This window comes from Nomascus leucogenys, chromosome 6 (genome assembly GCF_006542625.1).
Source record: "Nomascus leucogenys isolate Asia chromosome 6, Asia_NLE_v1, whole genome shotgun sequence".
NCBI classification, from domain to species: Eukaryota; Metazoa; Chordata; class Mammalia; order Primates; family Hylobatidae; genus Nomascus; species Nomascus leucogenys.
The window spans coordinates 113101012-113122900 of NC_044386.1; the positions used below are offsets into that span (position 1 = coordinate 113101012).

At 38.0% G+C, this 21889-nt stretch overlaps 1 protein-coding gene across 1 annotated transcript in view; it reads left to right on the plus strand.

The window, feature by feature from the left end:
• Window positions 1-21351, plus strand: part of MCTP2 (multiple C2 and transmembrane domain containing 2) — a 257936-nt gene extending 236585 nt beyond the window's left edge. Inside the window, exons 21-23 of the mRNA XM_030815066.1 lie at window positions 7873-7982; window positions 14127-14224; window positions 16397-21351. Coding sequence (XP_030670926.1) covers window positions 7873-7982; window positions 14127-14224; window positions 16397-16465 — 277 coding nt within the window. The 3' untranslated portion in view covers window positions 16466-21351. The remainder of the gene's footprint in view (window positions 1-7872; window positions 7983-14126; window positions 14225-16396) is intronic.
• The last annotated feature ends 538 nt before the right edge of the window (window positions 21352-21889 follow it).

The following is a 21889-nucleotide window of genomic DNA, read 5'->3' on the forward strand; positions in this document are numbered from 1 at the left end:
TTTAGGACTCAGGGTCCTCATCTGTAGGACGGGAATAACAATAATGATTTCTGCTTCATAAAATTTAAATGAATTAGTACATATAAAGAGTTTAGACCAGTGGATGACAGGTAGTAATCACCTAAAAATATTAACTATTATGAGTATTATTTTATGGCCATTGACTTGACTTTCTTCCTCTGCGTCTTAAACCCAGTCAATGTCCCCTGCCCTCCTTCTCAACCATTTTAACACTAAAATTGTGGGTTGCTGAGGGGAAAATGCGTTAGTCAACTGACCTGGCTCTTAGAAGGCAAATCTGACAGGGTATGTGGGAGACTGAGTGTGTCGCCCAACTCCATTTCTAGAAAGCACATGACACACCATACACTTGTGCACACACAACTGTTGAGATCTTTATTAGGACTGCATTAATTGGGAAAGAATTGATATCCAGACACATGCTTAAGTTTTCTAATGTATGATCTTGTTATATTCCAGTGTAATATCTCTTTAGATCGTCTTTATCTCATTATTATTTTGGAGTTTTCTGTATAGAAGTCTGACTTTTTTGTGTGTGAAATATATTCCTGAGTACTTGATAGTGTGGCGTTAGTTTAAATGGCATCTTTTCTTCACATTTCATTTTCTGTTACTCACATACAGACATGAAATTAATTTTTCTGCTTTGATTTGTTTCTAATAACCATGGTAAACTTAGTTATCTTATTTTTATATGAAGATTATTATTCTGGATTTTTTTCCTTAGATAAATGTATCATATAAGAATAATTTTTTCTTCCTCTTTCCAGCCCTTAACACATTTCATTTTCTTGACTTGCTGTACTGGCTATTAGCTGTCATACAATGTGGATTAGAATTGGTATTTTGAGGCATTCGCTTCTCATGGGATCTCAGAGGGAAAGCTTTCAACGTTTCACCCTCAAGAATGTTTGCTGTAGGTTACTGTAAATATGCTTTATCAGATAAAGGAAGTTCCCTTTTTATTCCTAGTTTGCTATGAGTTTTTATTTTGAACATGAGTTGAGCTTTCCCTAACGTTTTCACCTGCATTCATTGAAATGATGTTATTTTTCTGCTTTATTTTGCTTTATGTGGTGAATTATTTTGATTGGTTTTCAAAGGGTAAACCGATCTTACATTCTTGGAATAAACCCAACATTGTTGTTGTGTAGTCCCTTTATATCTGGCTGGATTTTATTTACTTGTTCTTGCTTAGGATTTTTGCAGTTATGATCATCAGTGAGATTGACTTATTTTCTGTTCTCGAAATTTTCTTGTGGCTAGAAGGTTATTCTAAACTCATAATACAAGGTCAGGTAGGTTCTCTGTCTTTTTTCTGGAAGAGTTTATGGGAGTCTGATATCATTACTTCCTTTAAGATTTATAGAATTAAGCTGTTGAAGCATCCAGGCCTGAAGTTTTCCTTTGGAGATGATTTTGGATGAAATATTATGTTTATGTTACATACATATATATATATAGTCAGCCATTCTATTATTTCTCATCTCTGTTTCTATAAATTGTAATTTTCAAAGAGTTTATCCCTTTCATATAAATTTCCTACTTGTTGATTTAAGGTTGTTTATAACATCCTCTTATTTAATGTCAGTAAGACTGTTGCATTATCTACTCTTCTGTGCTTGATATTGTTATCTTCTTTCTTCTTGACAGGGATTTATCAATTATATTAGTCTTTAGAAATAAGCACCATTTGCCTTTGCTCATCTTCTCTATTTCCTGCTTGTTTTTTCATTAATTACTACTCTTATATTTTTCTAACTCTTTAAGATGGATAATTAGATCACTTATTTTCAATCTTTCTTCTTTCTTAACATAAACATTTTAAGACTCTGCAATTTCCTGTAAACACAACTCTAGCTCCATGCCAAACATTTTGGCATGTAATATTCTCATTATCATTCAAATTTAGTTAAAGCCATTTTCTAGTTTCTATTTGGATTTCTTCCTTGGCTAAGATATGTATTGCTAAATTTCCAAGTATATGGAGATTTTCTAGTTACCTTTTCGTTTCTGATTTCTAGCTTAATTGCTTTATGGTTAGAAAATATTGATCCAGCAATGGACTACTTTTGTCAATTTTCCATGTGAGCTTGAAAAGTAGATCATTGGATACATTGTTCTCTATATTCATTAGATTAAATTTGCTCATTATATTCAAGCCTTTTATATTTGTACTGATTTGTTTTTGTTTGGCTTGTTCTATCAATTACTTAGATGTGTTTAAACTTCACTATTGTACATTTGTCTAATCCTCCCTTGAATTTTTGCTTTCTGTATTTTGAAGCTATGTTATTTATAGATTTTAAAATTATTATATTTTCTTGGTTGATTGGAGCATTAATATGAAGCAACCTATTTCTTGTTAATACAGTTTTTTCCTAAATACCTTGTTGACCAATATTGGTATGGCTATGCAGTAGTCCCCTATTATCCATGGGGGATATATTCTCAGACCCCCAGTGGCTGTATGAAATCATGGATAGTACTGATCTCTGTATATACTATGCTTTTTCCTATACGTGCATGACCTATGATAAAGTAAACTTTATCAATTAAGTACAGTAACAGATTAACAACAATAATGAAATAGAACAATTATGGTAAGATAATGTAATAAAAGTTATGTGAATGTGGTGTTCCCCTCTCTTTTAAGATATCGTATTGTATGTAACATTTTGGCCGGGCGCGGTGGCTCACGCTTGTAATCCCAGCACTTTGGGAGGCTGAGGCAGGCAGATCACGAGGTCAGGAGATCGAGACCATGGTGAAACCCCGTCTCTACTAAAAATACAAAAAATTAGCTGGGCGTGGTGGCGGGCGCCTGTAGTCCCAGCTACTGGGGAGGCTGAGGCAGGAGAATGGCGTGAACCCGGGAGGCAGAGCTTGCAGTGAGCCGAGATTGCACCACTGCACTCCAGCCTGGGCGACAGAGCAAGACGCCATCTCCAAAAAAAAAAAAAAAAAAAAACAACATTTTGGAACTCCAACTAACTGAAACCACAGAAAGCCAAACTGCAGATAAGGGGTGACTACTGTCTCACCTTTCTTTTCTCCTTTTCTGTACTTTTCTTTCAACCTGTCTTTTTGTTTCGAATGTTTCTCTTGTATCTCACCGTCACTGTCATTTCACTGTAGCATGTAATCCCTGCAAAATTAATGATGCTTATCATTGCATTTAGATTTAAATCTGTAATTTATTAATAGTAGTGTTTACTTGCTTGTTCCGTGTCTTTTTATTTCTTCTGTATCTTTCCTCCACTTGCTAGGAATTGAAACACTCTTGCTATTCTTTTAGTTGTCATCTTAGAGTTAACAGCTTTATTATTTGCCACAGTCTAATATTGTCACTTTTAATGTCTTCCCAGTCAGTGCAGGAACCTTCTTAATCTATGTTCCACATCTCTTTGATATCTGCCATCTTTTTCTTCTTTGTGATGCCTTCTAAATACTTTCTTTGGAAAATCTTGGACTGTTTTAGTTCTCTGCAGTTTAAAATCCTGTCCAATTAATTCATTGGGTTTTTAACTTCAATTATTGTAGTTTTCATTTTTCAAAATTCTACTTTATCAATTTTTCTTGTTTTTCATTTTCTTTTGGATTATATCTTCAAGTGTCTCTTACATGATTTTTAACATGTTAAACATTATGATTTAATATATTGGATTAGATTTGAATATCTGAAATCTTTTCTTTCAGATTTTGCTGGCTCTTACTCATGGTGTCATGTGTCCTTTTGTGGTTTGCATTTTTAAGTGTACACTTATATTCCTTGGATTTTCATGTGGAGAGTACTCAAACATCATAGTTGATGATGCATTTCCTTGGAGAGGATTACTGTTTAAGTCACCTTGGGATACTACCAATCCCAGGACCTACCAATCTAGGTCCTTTCTTAAATTTTTTTGCTTGAGGCTTTTCAAGCAACACAGGTAGCATAAACTCAGATGACAGATTTCTCCACTCAGCACCAAGGTCATGATTTCTGTCCACTCTATGGTACAATGTGTCTCTCCTTCCTTATTCTTACCCTGAATATATATGTAAGCTTTATGCAATGGTCTCATATTAAAATCTCCCGATGGGAAGTTCCTAGGCTTCCCCTTCTGCCCCCAATCTCCCATTGTACCATGCAAACAACAGGAAGGAGCTCAAAATCCCAATATTTGGCAGAAAATATTAGAGTGAAAATTGTCATTGGAGCTTAGTTAACCTCCAAGAGTTCTTGCAATTTATTTTATTTTTACAATGCATTATTTTCATGTCAGCCTAGTAATGGCTTTTTTTTCTGTTGATTAGTATTTTACTTTCTCTTCAAAGTGGAATGGTATTGCTAGAAAAGGAATGATAAAGTATATTCCTTTTTAAAAAGTAATTTTATTCATTTTTGTAGCTATTATTATTTTTAAAACTCTACCTGATGTCAATAACTTTCTTTCCATCTTTGTGTGTTTTGTGCAATAACAGTGAGAAAAATGAGGGTAGCTAACGCTTATTAAATAATGACTATGTGTGATATATTTTTACAAATGATTTATATGTATGAACTTATGGAATCCCCTCAACCAGCTCTATAAAGTAGATGCAGTTATTATTCCCATTTTACAGATGGGAAAACGAAAGCACAGAGTGGTGGGGTAAATTACTTAAGGCCATACAGCTAACAAAAGTTGCAAAGGAATTTTTTTTTTTTTGAGTCTCCCTCTGTCGCCCAGGCTGGAGTGCAGTGGCGCAATCTCGGCTCACTGCAAGCTCCGCCTCCCGGGTTCACGCCATTCTCCTGCCTTAGAATTATTTTTACATTATAGGCTACAAAGTTAATAAGTAATCTTCCAGGGTGAAAAAAGAGTGGGTTTTGTTGCCACCCAGCTATGGATTTATGTCCAGGATCTGCCATCCACTGTTATTTATTTTAGTTATTTGTTGTACCTGATATAGTTGTTACTTTTATTATAAATATATCAATTATAAAAATAATCAAATACAACCAATGAAATATAAAGTCTTATTTTATATATGTACATTATTTCTACAGTTTAGTTTTAGTTTTTTACTGTATGTAGCTTTGAGCCTGAGGGTTGGGTGTTGTATGAGTGTTTTTAGTGTATTCTCATCTTTTTTTTTTTTAAGCTGCATAGTATTGCAGAGCATAAATCTAATTAATTTTTCTTCATTTTGAGATTTTTCAATATTTATTTTACTGAGTTTATTTAAATATTACCAACCAGCCTGGAGAAGACATTTATGGACTGCCCCTGTGTCCTTGGGCAAGGAAAGCTGCAAGTTAAATTTCTGGCCATGCTGAACTGGATCCGTTGTGGAGTTCAGATAACATTTCAACACGTATTGTAAAATTGCCCTCCAAAAAGTTCTGTTACAAGTTCTACTGTGGAATAGAGAAGTAGGGAATGGATCTATGCAAATATAGAAATTCGGAATAACAAAGATGGCATAATAAAGATGGGGGAAAATAGTGATTAATCAGTTGGTGGAGTCACATCACTGAATCAGGGGAGGGCTTTGGTAAGCCTGGCCAAATCTAGACATTGACAAGGAAAAACTGATAAATTTGTTCATGTGAAAGTTTATAATTTTTATGTTAATTATAAACAAAATCAACAAACTGCAAAAATGTTGTATATAACAAACATGACAAATGTCTGATTTTTCTACTATTCAAACTGATATTGGAAATCACTGAGGAAAAAGTTAAGCAAAACAGCTCAGGAGAAAACTAACAAATAGTAACTATTTCTTTTTTTTTTTTTTTTTTTTTTGAGTTTTTACAATGTACCAGACACTGAGCTAACTATTCTGGAAGTTCTTTTTAATTCTAGCAGAATCTATGATACAGGTATTATTATTATTCCAGCCTGGAACCTATGGCTCAGATTGATTCAATCAATTTCTGGGAGTTACTTAACTTGAAGAGGTAAAGCTTGAACTTGAACCCAAGTCAGTTTGCTTATAAATCAGTTTTCTTAAATACTTTCCTAAATAATAGCCCCGGGCCAAAAAAAAGGTTGGTCATTTCGTTTCTTTGTGATTTCTAATAGGCATATTAAAAGGTATTCAAATTTGCTTATAATTTAAAGAACTGAAAAATTAAAGACATATATAATATTTTACCTCATAGTAGGCAAAGATTAAAAACAATAACAGTCTTTTGTTTGCTTTTGAGAGGGAGTCTCGCTCTGTTGCGCAGGCTGGACTGCAATGATGCAATCTCGGCTCACTGCAACCCCCACTTCCCGGGTTCGAGTGATTCTCCTGCCTCAGCTTCCCAAGTAGCTGAGATTACAGGCACTCGCCACCACGCCCGGCTAATTTTTGTACTTTAGTAGAGATGAGATTTCACCATGTTGACCAGGCTGGTCTTGAACTCCTGACCTCAGGTGATCTTCCCACCTCGGCCTCCCAAAGTGCTGGGATTACAGACATGAGCCACGACGCCCAGCCTCAGTCTTAACCAGAGGGTGAGATTACTGTAGTTCTCCTATACTGTTGATAGAATGGTGATTATTTATACAAGTTAGACAATCTGTCAGCCTTAATTTGCTCATCTATAAAATGGGGCAGAATTATTGAGAACATGACATTCTAAATATGTGAATAATGTTAGCACAATGCCTGGCACACAGAAAATGCTTAATAACTTTGTGCTGTTCCCTCTAAAATCCCGTCTCCCATAAAAAACATTTTACCCTTCTGTATTCCTAGCACAAGGCAATGAGGCTCTATGGTTAAATCTGTATGTGAAGATGAAGCCCATCAAGAAGAAACACTCTAGGCACCTCAGTAGGGCATTCGGTCTCTAGGAATGCACTTGAATCTCTACAATATATCCAAGTCCATGTCCCATCTTCTAGATCTCCATTTCCATGCAGGCAATAGATTCAACAAAAGGAGCCAGGAGCTCTGTGAAAATAATACGTAGTATAATCACCTACATTATCTATTAATGGTGGTGTGATGATTTATAGTCAAATGCTTCCCCATTTATTTCAAGTCACTGTTAGATTTCTGGTGTAAACAAGTCTGGAAATTCTAAATATAAGTGATTAGTGAACGCAAAAGCACCAATGCCATGTAATATCCTCCCCATGGGGCACAGTGGCTCACACCTATAATCCCAGAACTTTGGGAGGTCAAGGCAGGAGAGTTGCTTGACCCCAGGAGTTCGAGACTAGCCTGGGGTGACATAAGGAGGCCAGAGCTCTACAAAAATTTTCAAAATTAAAATTAGGCTGTGGTGTCTCTTGCCTGTTGTCCCAGCTACTGACGAAGCTAAAGCAGGAGGATTGTTTGAGCCTGGGAGGTCGAGGCTGCAGCGAGCTATGACTGCATCACTGCACTACAGCCTGGGTAACAGAGCAAGATCCTGTCTCAAAAAAAGACAACAAAGAAAAAAAAACTCCTCCCTTTTCTGGTAAAGGAAAGGTTACCATAATTACTAGTAACTGTGTGTTTATCGAGAGACAATTGTTGACTTAGAAGTGACCTAACCCTTAGTTTTGAAGATCTCCATGCAGAGCCATCGTGGCAACATTGCAGTTTTTAATCGCTTCTGAGAGCCAAAAGTCTTCTCAGGAACAGTGGGTTCCAGGGAGGTAAAGTCACCAATATCCTGACAAATTGAATGGCAATTGGTTTGTGACTGTCTCTTTAAGAATGTTTTTCCAGTACCCAATCATTTTGGCAGACTGTCATCTCGAGATTTTTAACAAAATTTTTCCAATAGACTTTAAAAAAAAATTTCTATAACTATGAACATGAAATAAACATGACAAGTTGACTCGGTGTCAGTTGTTGAACATCAGAGGAAATCATATTTATGTGGTTTGTCTACAGCACATTTAACTGGACGGTCCCCTTCCTTTCATCTCTGGCCTGTTTGATTCTGGCAGCAGCCACCATCATTTTGTATTTCATTCCACTGCGGTACATCATTTTAATCTGGGGTAAGTTTGGCATGATCCTTTTGCTAGCAATCAATTCCAGGTAAGTGCGACTATTAACTTTAAATGTGCTCTTGTTGGCAATTAAACATGAGATTAAGGAAAGCATTTGAGGAACAAAAACTTCCAGGACCTCCCTGAAAGGGCAGTTGCATGAGTGATCAGCATAGATATTTACAGGCCTCTTGCATAATTGCAATCAAATAAAAATGTGATTGTACATGCCATTTCCCTTTGGGCTTTCCTAGTCATAAATCCTCTTGAATAATATATTGCTGTGCCCGGGTGACTTTAAGGAAACACTGTTCAAACAGTGAGCAAACACCTGCATCATGCCCTTGATACTATATAAAAGTGGATCTGGCCACTACCAGATTGCTTCTGACACTTCATCTCTCTTGGAGGAAAAAATTCACCTAACCCCATTCTTAAATCCAGAAGCAGGGAGAGGGAGGGGAGGGGACATTCTGTGAATACCTAACCAGTGCCTGAACAGAGAGGAAGTTATTATTTACCAGGGGAAAAATGGTGTGCCTATATAAAGTTTAGCTGCGTTAAAAAGAAAGTAGAAACAAAACTGGCAAACTGGAAATAAATGTCATGACTTGATTTAATACTCAAACTAGCGGTTGGACAAAATGCAAGCAGCTTGGTGAATATTTGTGTCTGTTCCTGGGTGGGCTCTGAGTTGATATAAGGAGAGAGAATTGCAATAACTTAAATGTTGAAGAAGCAGTTAGCCCTTCTCTGTAAAGGGTCTGCCAATCCTGGTTTTCCATGACTTAGCTATGACTGCCACTGAGTTCTCAATGATCATCACTTCCAGGGATCTTCAGATGTTAAGATGTTTGGGGAACTCACAAAGAGAAGAGACTGTGTTGAGATGCATTCATCCTTAAGCAAAAGCTGAGAGCCTGCAAATGCTGGATGAAAGCTACAACCTTTCTAAAAACCATTAAATATAGACTTTTTCAAAGAGCATCCAACAAAGTAGAATCCTGCTGTCAAGAAAAGCCAAACTTGGGCAATAGGAAAAATTCCTGGGAAAAACAGAATAGCTCATACAGTTACAGAAGTAGAATGATTTTGAGAGAGTATAATCCAATTATTCTCTAAACTATTCAGGGATCTATTTTAATACTTGATGATCCTGATTCTTAGAGGAAAGTCTAATCTGTGCTTAGTTCTTGTTGCTATTTTTTGTTTACTTGGCAACAATAATAGCAAATTGGTCCTTAAGAAAGAACATAGAGCTCTTCCGGGCTACTGATTAAGAAGGCATATTTTGAAGAAAAAAAAAAAGTACTTTCCTGAATAATTTATATACTGAATGTTATTCACATCAACTGGATATCTTATTTTTCAATTATGTTTTCATGAGTACTACTATCTTGTTTACTGATAACATTTAGAACATAGATCTTGAGATTATTGTCTGACTCTAACCAGAATGTGATTAAAAATTGCAATCATTTGGTTAGTGGTTTGTTCACTTTTAAGTTCACGTAAGTTGAGTGCCATGGTCAGCTGTTAAACACTGCTTCTTCTGGATTTCCTCATCATCCTGGTGCTCGCTTGGTCTGTTTCTATGCATCTTTTCTTCCACAAAGAAGACTAATATTGGCTGGGTGCAGTGGCTCACGCCTGTAATCCCAGCACTTTGGGAGGCAGAGGCGGGCGGATCACCTGAGGTCAGGAGTTCGAGACCAGCCTGGCCAAGATGGTGAAACCCTGTTTCTACTAAAAATACAAAAATAAGCCAAGATGATGGCAGGCACCTGTAATCCCAGCTACCTGGGAGGCTGAGGCATGAGAATCACTTGAACCCAGGACGTAGAGGTTGCAGGGAGCCGAGATCAAGCCACTGCACTCCAGCCTGGGCAACAGAGCAAGACTCCATCTCAAAAAACAAAACAAAACAATACAAAACAAAAACAAAAAAGACAAATACTATATTTTCTCATTTGATCATCAATTTTGAGATTCCAATCCCTCTTTCTCTATATACAAATCACTTTGGCATCTGATCTCATCCTCCAAGATCTTGGCAGCTTTCCAACAACTTTTTGCATCTACTTAATGAAATACGTTCTATTTTCCACTTTCTGGATAAAGCTATTAAATGGTATGGAGTTTATTATGCTCTCTTTGGCTGTTAGTAACTCTCTGAGCTTTGTACTCTATGTCTGGTTCTTCAGTTTTACATTTTAAACAGGAGCTCATAGTTTATTGAAGAGCTTACCACAGTGAATATAGTTACAAGCCTTGAAAATGACCACGTGATCTATTGCCTCTTCTCATTATGTAAAAACTGCCATGCCATCCTAGAATATATTCTGCAATTCTGTTAGGACTTATCCTAAGACAAATGAGTTACTAGCTAGCATAGGGCAGGACATTATTTTGCAAATTTCTTATATGATTGCATCCTTTGCAGCAATTTTTTTCTCACAAAGATGTCTTAAAGTTTTAGTGGTTTTTCTAACTTTAAGGATCAGAAGACTTTCTTATTCTAAGTTATTCATTTTTTATTGAGTGCTAAAATGGTGAATAATATCCTAAAATGTTTTGTTCTATGTTTTTAATTTTTTGGAAAAAATTTATATATACTAGATTTCCATATTTTATATCCTCAAGTCATATTTTTATATAAGTATTAGAATCATTTCACATAAGCACATAAAACAGCCTAATTTTATACTAGCTATGGGGAATATTTTTGGACACACCAAAATTATTTTGACGGGTGAGATACTTTATTTCCTCTTTAGCCCTATAATTCTTAGTGCAGCCACATTTATGTAATAGATCTTTAATGAGTACTTAAATATTTTTATGAATGAATGAGCCTGCAAGCTTAATACCTGTGCCCTATATAGATGACATTTTGTTAGGCCCGTGACCTCTCTTGTGTAGGAGTGTGATTTTTGAAAATTAAGTGAGAAGGAGATTTTAAGGATATCTGAAGTTTTCTTTAGGAAACATTATCTACTGAATTTTAGTCACTTACGTGAAGTGTGTATTTCCAGAAGGCAGAGCATTTCTGAGGATTAGATCCCACGTGGGTTTCCGTTTGAGATTTCCCATATTCCTTCTATTTGTAGAGGTTTTAATTATACTTTTTCAGTTCTAGTTGAAACCACTTCTGTTTTTTCAGGGTAGATATTAATTCTCTAAGCTAAATTTTTAGCTTTTTGAAAGAAGGACCTATGCCTCGTTTAAGTTTGTATCTTCATTTGATAGCACAATATCTCTTACATGGAAGACACTCACAATTTGAAAAATGAATAGGCAAGGAACCCCTGCCTCACCCCAACCAATGTATTACAGTTGGAGCTACCTGCTGGTCACTCATATAAATATCTGAAAAATGGTGTTTTAATTGTGTTTCAAGTGGTTATTCTCAAGTGACCAAATGTGCAAAGCAGCCATGCAGTTTTTCCATCTCTTCTGATTTTCTCCAAGTGATTTTTTTTTAAACTGTAGGGCTCATTCCACATTCCACCCCACTGATCAGTTCAATCTATGATCCAGGACCAGCACATGATAGCATCTTTCCCCACAAAATGTTATTCTTCAGTATCTTATCCCACTTGCTTTTTTTCTGTTTTTCTTTTCTTTTGCTAAAAGTAATTTTACAACAGATATACCCCTCCATCTGTACTATTTAGGTTAAAAAAAATCTAAGGTATGTTTAGCATGCTAATAGATGAAGCCACAATTTCTCAATGTGTCTGCATCATCATAGTTGGCTTTAATAGTATTAAAGGCTCTTTTCCATCCTCACTTCGTCTCCTTAGCTTGTTTGCATGTACAGTAATGATGGGAGCCCTCTGCATTGTTGTAGAATTTCAGACTACAGTATCATTTTGCCTGTACTGCTCGATGTGATTCTCCCATCTACCCAAGAAACTCTACAAGGAGGTCTTTATTATTCAAATATTAACTTAAGAAATGTGAGGTACAGGAAGGTTACGTGATTTTTCTAAAATCACACAGCTAATACGTGATGAAGCCAGAACCGGGGCCCAGGTATTTCTACATCATAACCTTTTTTTTCTTGTCCCTTAAAGAATGACCAAGGTGGCTGGGTGTGGTGGCTCACGCCTGTAATCCCGGCACTTTGGGAGGCTGAGGTGGGTGGATCACCTGAGGTCAGGAGTTCAAGACCAGCCTGACCAACATTGCAAAACCCTGTCTCTTAAAAGTAACCAAGGAGTCTATGATTTCCTGTTGACAATCAGTCTCACAGAGTTGTTAATAGGGCAAAATTATTGAAACATTTGATCCTGGACACCTTCATAAATAAGGTGTGCATTTGAAACATGCAATCTGAGTGCCCTCTAATTTTTATTCTAAAAGTTTTTTTTTTTTTCAAAGATAGATAGTCTCAGTGCATTGTGGAATACTTTTGCCCTTATTGGTGCATTTGAGCTACTGTGCAGGTTTATAATCTTCTCAGTGACTAAGAATGCAGTGTTTTGATCAGCTGTGATATTATCCCTGCCTTGCCGTTCATTGTAAAGACTCCAGATGCGCACACCATATATAATTAACAATAGAAGATATATCTGTTCTCAATACGTCTTTGTCTCCCTTCATCATTTTGCCTTGTCTGTTTTCTTTTGCCAAAAAGCCCATGCTACAATTAAATGTCTTTAGAATAACACAGTGAGAGTATTTTAGTGTAAAGGAACACTGGGGGAAATTTTAGCTAGAAATGTGAAGCTTGCTGTGGGGGTAGAGGGAAAAAAGGCAGAGTGCAGCTTTGACTTGAGGGAAAGGCGATCATTTGCTAGGAACCTTCACCAGCCCAACCGCCAAGCCACCATTTACTCGGGCACAATGGCTGGCTCCCATTTGCAAAGCAGATGTAAATCTGACCCTCCAAAGAAATAACTGGAGGTTGGCATTGTGTCGGGTATAATGCCATGCAGGAAGCCTAGTCCTCAGATGAAAGCAAAATAATATTTAATGAACAACAACAGAAAAAATCAAACCCTTTGTGTGTTGGGGACTACTGAACAGTTAAATGTTACCTTGACTTCTGAGTAGGAGCCATTCAGAGTACAACGAAGCTGAGAATTCATTCAGCGTCATTGGGACTGACAGCCCTTCAGAGATGATCCTTGTTAAACAAGCACCCTGTGGCAAAACTTCAGAAGGCCACCTAGTCTTTCTGCTTCTAAAACTCAACATGAAAAACGGGTTGACATTTGGTGAAAAGACTACGGCTTATGAGCTCCGGATATAGTCAAAGCAGCTCCAAAGAGCAGAGTAGGAGACAAAACGTGGTTGAGAGGAACTCCCCTCTAAAGAGTAAACCAGGGGCAGAGCGTGTCCTGGATATGTGCGGGAACCCGAGGTGCAGCCACCAAAGAGGGACGGTCTGTAGGATGTTGACATCTTAAACGCTGAACCCGTTTCTAATTATCCTTGTCCTAAATTAGCATGTTCTCCATTGCCCAGACAGACCCACGCGCCGACGTTGTGATCCATAAATTAAGTTAGCAACCATAGTAAGATAATTTTCCAATAATAACTTTTCACAGTTTCCTGCAGCATCAAAGTACAATCAACATGTCAGGTTCTGTTCTGCTGTGAGAGGAGAGAAACCTGTGAAAATGAGTTGGAGGTGGGGAAAGACGGATGACTGCAGTTTTCTTTGTAACAACAAAAAAACAACTCCCACCCTCTACCTCCCACTGCTACGTTTGGTCCAGAGCCTCCAAGCAGGGACTTGTTTGGGCTAATGAAGGCCTTTTCCCATCTGGGACATTTGTCTTCATAGCAGAGGCGGCTGTTAATCAGCGTATTCCAAAAAAGCCAACGTGCTCCCCAGTTTGAGCGTGTGTTTCTGTCGCTCTGCTGCTGGGATTGTAATGGGATTTTCACAGCTGAAGAAGGCAGAGCCCCTCTTCACCAGCCCCTGCTTCCTGCCTTCAGGAAAAGGCATTTGTGAATGATTCCACATGACAGCAACATGTGCTTGACTTGAGGTCTGGTAATTGTTTTCACACTAATTTTTACTTGTGAATATCCCCTCTTCCCCGAGTCAGGCAAGTTTTTGAAGATAGATAGATAGATAGATGATAGATAGATAGATAGATGATAGATAAAGAGATCTCCTGTGTTTCTATTTTTCAGGCATAAATAAATTTACTAAGAAGCTTCGAAATCCCTATTCCATCGACAATAACGAGCTACTAGACTTCCTCTCTAGGGTACCGTCTGATGTTCAAAAGGTATGTAACGAATGGTCACCACCAACAGTGGCCCCAACCTGAAATCTGGCCAGCCCTGGAGCCAGAGGCGCACAAGGCTTTGCTTGTGTGAGTAATTGAGATAAGGAACCAGAAAATCCTTAAAGAGGCCTGGCTTGCAGGGAAGTGGCAGAAAAATCTTTGTCCAAAGCATGAGGTGATTGGGGGAAATTGTTTTGACAAAGAGCTGCTTAAGTATGATCTGGAACTCACACTGTGTGGCTACTGTGCACTGATGCTTGTCCCCTTCCGATTGCTTGCCTCCCTAAAGAGGATAAGATGGGCTCAGTGAGTAGAATTGCATGAGATCCAAAGCCAGGGAGTGTTGCTTATTTTCTTCTTCCGGGTGGCAAGCATTTTAGGGGAAGTAGGGGACAAAAGGATTATTCTTTTTATTCTCATTTGCCCTGATTTATCTCCTGGGCCTCCCTTCCATCCCCTTCCCTCTGAAGACTTAGGGATGCTGAGGATGCAGCCCCCGTCTCCTGTAATACACAAAGAGGCAGAGGCAGTGTGAAATAACGTGAGATCAATCGGAAGTATTATTCACAGATAATGGTCACTTAGTCCAGCAGCGTCCTGTTTCTGTGGATACACAGAGATTAACGAAGGTAACAATACTAGAAAGTCGTGTAGAGTAGCTCGATCCTGGCCCCTGTGGATCAGCCTGCTATAAATCCAGAGGAAGGAGGGCAGGCGGCAATTTCTCTAATGGAGAGCAGAGATCACTGAATAGGTAGATGGGGAGACCATGGCGTGAAATATCATCAAGATGATCAAAGACACAGTCCTTTAATATCTCAGAGAATCCCAAATCAAATATCGATTTTCGTATTTGAGCCACTGTAGCATAATTGGTTCCCTGGCAGCTCAGGGAGGATTGCAAAGATCTGGGGTGGAAAGGCCTTAGAGTTTCTTTCCCCTTCATTCTGAGTTCTAGAAATTAAAATGGACTCTGTGATGCTATCTTTCTTTAAACTTCATTTCATAATTAGCTGTGAAAACACATTCTATAGAGATGAATTTACTCTTTAACATTTGTATTACTTAATTAAAAAATAATAACCTGGCCCCTGTTTGTTTTGCATTGAAGATTGACAGGTATGTCATCCTCTGCTCCCTTAGGGCACCTTCGTGAAACACCAGAAGGAATGGGGTGTTTTCTTCATTTATCTGCCTCTGACAAAGTACAGCCTGACTTCTGTGATCAGGCATAATGTCCTTGGGGAATTTGGCACAAATGCTAAAAATAGGGAGCATATGTGGTCTGTAATACAATATTTTAAATAAAGCCATTCCACCAGCAGCCTATCAAAGCCCGCACACCAAAGCAATACGTTTGCAGCGTACCATCACTTGGGTCGCAGTGTGAGTTCACGCTGTATCCTTGAAGAATAGAAATTTCCATCAAGCCCCCGAGGACTCTCTGTGCAGAGTCCAGGCACTAGCCCTCAAAGTGGCCATTCCAGTTGGAGATGGCATGAACACAGACAGATGCAACAAAAGAGCATTCCAGGAAGATATACAGTATGCTAGTAAGATCCTCCGTGTATCGCCAAGGGCGCTTTCTAATAACACAGTGACAGTTTGCCACTGGGGACTCCCCAGTACTCATATTTATCACAGATGTTTTAGTCATTACATTGCAAATGAAATTAATTTCTAAGAGAAATCTATATAAAAGTCTGGGGTCCAGTATCAATTTCAGCATTTTTTCCTCTCAGGCAAAGTAAATGTATATAATTTTCCGAGATGTTTTCCCCAAGATTTTAGATATTTTTAAATGAATAATCCTCAGTAAGTTGCTGTATCATATACTAAGATAAACATTCCCAAAAGGCAGTTATTAAGCTTACTTATGGTTGAAAACTGGCACACACAAAACGAACATCATCTAGCAGTGCCCAGAGAAGGTAGAAACCCATGTATCTCATTAGAAAAATCTGCTTTTAATATTTTGGTTTCAAGAAATGATGCATGACTTCTCAAATCCTTCCTGCAATTAATCCCTCCATGTTCCTGTGTTTAGAAAATGATTCATTACCTTTGAACCTTCCTTCCTTTGCCTTGGGTTGTCCTTGGGGAGCCATTAGCACACACTGCGGTGAGCTAGGGTTACCTAACCGCCAGCATCACGGCTGTTTGTTTTCACAGGTGCAGTACGCGGAATTGAAACTCTGCAGCAGCCACAGCCCCCTGCGGAAGAAACGCAGCGCTCTCTAGGGCACACACCGACTTTGGACAGCAGCACCCAATATTGTGTTTGGTTGAGTAGACCAATGTTATGGCTGTTTCAGTGGTACCCAAGGTGTCCTTCTGAAATGCATGCCCTGTGGCACCCTCTGTATTCTTCCTCCTCCTTCACGTGCACAGACATACACACATGTGCACACACCCCCATGCATGGGTGTCCTAGTTGCATAGAGGGTCAGCCCAGCAAAAAGCAACAATCCTGAGACTGTGAAAGACTAACATCCATTCTGAAATAGGAGATAACAAGGCTGCCGTGGATCTGAACACCACCTTCCTTGAGAACAGCCAGGAGCCCACTTGGATTCAAGAGTGACTTTGAACTTGTTTTCACACCTCCAACAGAGTCTCATTAAGATTCAGTTATTTCCACTCCCCAGCCCCACACTCCTTTCAGATTATTGTTCATGGGCGTAAGTCTCTTCTCAGAGTCAACAAGTCTTTGGTAGCCATCATCTGTCCAAATATTGTATATCATTAAAAGGCATTTTTAATAATTACCAGAATTAGCTCAAATCTTTAGAGATCTTTCAGCCATGATTATTAAGGATATGTGTGTGAATTTTTGGGGAACCTCTCGGCGCTGGATGCCAGCCTGCAGCATGGCCCATTGCTGGCAATGGATGTCCCAGGAAGGTCCCTAGAGATCACTCACTTGAAAAATGAGGGTCCCATGAAAGTATTCGGTTGCCTTCTGATGCCACTTCTTCTGACTTTACTTTTTGCTTATTTTCAAAATATTATAAAATGTCAACATATAATTTCAGAAAGGCAGGTGGGGGTAGGGGAGAAATGAGTGAATTCTCTACGTATTTAGAAAGATGAGAAACTGAAGACCGAGAGACTAATAAGGCTGCTTACCTAATTATTATAATCATTTCATTTGCCTGAATGTTTTAAGCAGGAAGTAGAAATACTTTGGCTGCCCAAATGTATCTTTTGTTCCTCTTAGAAGTAAAATAAGCTACATACAATAAAAATTTATTTCAGAACCCCATTTCTAGAAAATACCACCCCAGAGTCCTCCTTTGATAGCATCTGTCTCCTGCAGACCTCATCATTCTACAGTATTTCCTTGCCATGTAAAAATCCTGACTTAGTGCATATATAAAATGTATGCAATGAAGTCTGTTTAAATGATATTTAAGTTTTAAAGACTGTATTTTGTTGACACATGCTTTGTGCAGTTTTTATATATGTATGTATTATAAAAAAAAGTTAACGTAAAAAGATCTCATTTAATAGTGAGTTTACTATTTTTTTTTTGTCTCTGGGTTGTAATTTAATAATCTTCAAACAAAATGTTTACGAAAAATGCCAAAGATTCTAAATCTTATCATCCCGTGTCTGTTTTTCTTCATGTTGTATCTCACTGGGTTGCTTTCTGGCTGAGCCAGAATTCTGCATGATTTGATTTACTTCAAGTTAATGAAGCTGGCTGGAAAACAGCCTTGCAGAAATTATAAAAGCTCCAGTAAATCTCGTAGTTGTACATACAATAGATACCCAAGAACCTCTTTTGTTAAACCAGTTACTCAATCTTCTGTGTAAACAATGCCTCATTGTCTTGCTTCTAACTATCATCTAGTTTATCATAGTCTGTCATTTTGTAACGACCTAAGTCAGACAGTTTTAAACAGACATGTGAGATCTGATCAGTCATTTGAATGAAAACTTTCAGCAGCAAAATAACCCCTTATTTATTTAAAAGTGGAACCAATACTTTATTGTTGTTCTTTTGCTATAGAATTTCAAAATGAAATTATTTGCCCGACAAGAAGGCATCATTAGTTAGACTTGTTTCCTCTATAGCCCGATTGAAATTCTCAGTGTTAAGTTTAGGACCCAAACACCAGCTGGGATGTAAGAGCAGGACCGAATCAACCTTGAATAAACTGTATATAGAAAACAATTGTTAGTTGATTAAGTAGACATTGGATGTTAGAAAGGAATGTTAGTTGTAAGTGACATGTTAAGATTTATACAATTGTCAAAAACTTTTCGGAAAGACTCCAGAATGCTTTTGATAAAATTTATGGATTATGGATTCACAGTATGATAATTAAGTAGGGATGTTGAAGTCTTGCCAAGTTTTCCTGGTTCTTTTCTCAAACTTTATCCTCCCATTTCTAGCCCTGTCTCTCTATCTTACAGGCATCTACACCTCAGCAAGTCAGAAACTAAACAGCATCCGTCTCTCCCTGTCTTCAGAACCCCAACCCTCATAATCTCCTTCCAGCTTCCTTATTTCCCTTACCGGGACTGGCATTTTCTGGGCTCGGAATTTCTCGGTCATCCTCTTTTTTTGTTGTTCCTCGTGCTGTTGTCCTCGTCTCCCAACCCATGAAGCCTGGTAGGTCCAGTGTCAATGCGTTAACCACTTCTGTTCTGATTTCCACCACCCAAGTGGAGGCCTTCATAACCTCTCAGATGTCACGGCCATGATGCCAGTTACATTATGCCTAGTTAATCTTCATTCAGACTGGAGGGACCTGCCCCCAATTTCTTTCTGAATAGATTCTACTCTCCTTCAACACTTCCAAGTCTCCTGCCCCAAAAAGACTTAGTTAGTCCTGTGGCTGGATGTGACTCCAATTTCCTTTTTTGTACCCTCACGTCTTTCATATCTTTCTGGCATCTGCCATACATCCTGAGAGGCTTTGACCACTGTTCTCCACTGAATAGCCCATTACAGCTAGCACCTAATAGTTACTCATTAAATAAATACATGTTTAACAGGCCAGGTCGTAGAGATTATTTGTCTTTCTCTGCCTTTTCACGTGCTGCTTTCAGAACAGAGGGCTGGATTGGATAGATTAGTATGATCTATCCTGGAGATTAATTTCTTGTATTAAGAGCTGATTTTGTGTGGTATTATTTATAATCCCTGGCTATGTCAATTGTAAACTTTTAAATTATGTCTTATATTTGAAGTTCTTACCTACATATCAGAGGAAAATATAAAGTTTATTTCAACAATCTTTTGATTCTTTTTTCTTGTAAATTATCATTTAACAAGTCTATATTGAACGCTGATAATTTTCCTGAACAAAACAGACTGCATTCCCTTGGTAAAGCCAGACATTAAACAGATACTTTCAAGCAACAGCATGCCATGCTCAGATTTAAGTTTGAAAAATATTCTGGCTGCAATGGATAGCCTAGCAATTTTCAAAGTTTAGAGACGAGTTATTAATGTTAGGCTTTTGTAGTACTCCTGATAAATGAATAACACCCTGGACTTTCAAATAGTGGCACTGGAAAAAAAAAAATAACTAGAATTGAGAGATGGTGAAGAGATAAAGTAAGCAGGACTTAACGATTGCTGGACTACGGGATGAGGGAGAGTAGAGTCAAGGATGGCTCTCAGTCATCCTGCCTCCAGGTCTAGGAAGATGGTGTTACCTTTCACTAAGGGAGAGAACTGTAAGAACTGCTGTGAGAGGACCACAGGAGTCCAGTTTTAGCGCTGAATCGCAGGTGCCTGAAAAGCATCCAAATGGGAATGTCAGCAAGATAATGGAATATATGGTTCTCAGAGAAGCAACACACTGTACTTGAGATGTACACAAGTTAAAGGCAAACACTGCATATCAAAGTGATTGAAACTAAATGCTTCAAGAAGTTAAACCTTGAAGAACTCAACAGTCAATGTGTATATAAAGGCAAGTCAGTTAAGAGTGTAAATAGAAACGGGTAAATACAGAAGAGAAAAACAGTCAGAATGGACTGTCCTAGAATTCAATGGCAGAGCGTACTTCAAGAAAGCTGATGTGGTCAATAATATCAAATGCCACTGAGATCACATAAGTACAGAATCATGACCTTAATGGTGTGACAGTTTGGAAGCACCCCGGCAACAAGCCATTTCAGTGGAATGGTAGAGACGGAAACCACGTTGGGTTGAGAAGTGAGTGGATATGAAAATATGGAGCCTCTGAGTGGAGGTAACCCTTGAAAAATTCCACTGTGGAGAAGAAAGGAGAGGGAGGGCTGGAATTTGGAATGAAAGGAGATATTTGGGATTATTTTAGTAAGAAAACAGATGTGTCATGACCTCAGTGTAACCCTATTAGCTGCAAAAAATTCTTCATGGGCATGAGATGGAGTTAGCCAGATCCATTATTTAAAACTCTGTTCTGCACTTATACATTGTTGGTTGGAGTGTAAATTAGTTCAACCACTGTGGAAGACAGGGTGGGTATTTCCTCAAAAACCTAAAGACGGAAATACCATTTGACCCAGCAATCCCATAACTGGGTATGTACCCAAAGGAATGTAAATTGTTCTACTATAAAAACACATGCACACACATGTTCACTGCAACACTATTTACAGTAGCAAAGACACTGGATCAATCTAAATGCCCATCATTGATAGAATGGATAAAGAAAATGTGGTAGATGTACACCATGGAATACAATGCAGCCACAAAAAAGAATGAGATCATGTCGTTTGCAAGAACATGGATACAGCTGGAGGCCATTATCCTTAGCAAACTAACGCAGCAAAAGAAAACCAAATACCACATGTTCTCATTTATAGGTAGGAGCTAAATGATGAGAACACATGGACACGTAGAAGGGAACAAAATACACTGGGGGCTATTGGAGGGTGAAGGGTGAAAGGAGGAAGAGGATCAGGAAAAATATGAGTACAAGGCTTAATACGTGGGTGATGAAATAATCTGTACAACAAATCCCTCTGACACAGTTTACCTATGTAACAAACCTGCACAGGTACCTCTGCACTTTAAAAAAAAACTATGTTCTATCAAAACCTGCCTCTCATTTATGTATTAGGAATCTTATGGCAACAGAACAGTTGAAAAATTAAAATAAAAATCTTGTGAAAATGCATTGAGTAGTAACTGATAATTGAATAAATGCTGAAATCCTGAAGGGTGACTTCTAAAGGAATGGCTTCAAGCTTGTTACCTCTGTGTAAAGCCCACAGCTGTTCTGTCCTAGCATTTATGTAATGATTTACACAGGAAAGTGGATATTCAAGCACGCAAGAATACTCATATTTTATGGCATTTATCAAATGCCAGTTACTTTCTAAGTGTTTTAGATATAATTGCCCATTCAAAATAATTCTAAAAACTGAAATTTCTCCAAATACTCATAGGGAAAAAGAAAAACCTGTCACTCTTATACAAACTCTTCTAGACAATAACAAAAGAAAAAAAACACTTCCTTAAGCATTTTATGAGGCCAACACAACTCTCCTTCGAAACCAACTAAGTTCTACAAGAATGGAAAACTACTTAACAAAATCTCTTATGAAGATACAAAATTGCGAAAGATATACAAAAGTCTTTACGCTGAAAACATCAGTGAGGCTTCCCGATACTTGACCAGACAATAATGAGTAGATAATCACAGTTCACATATT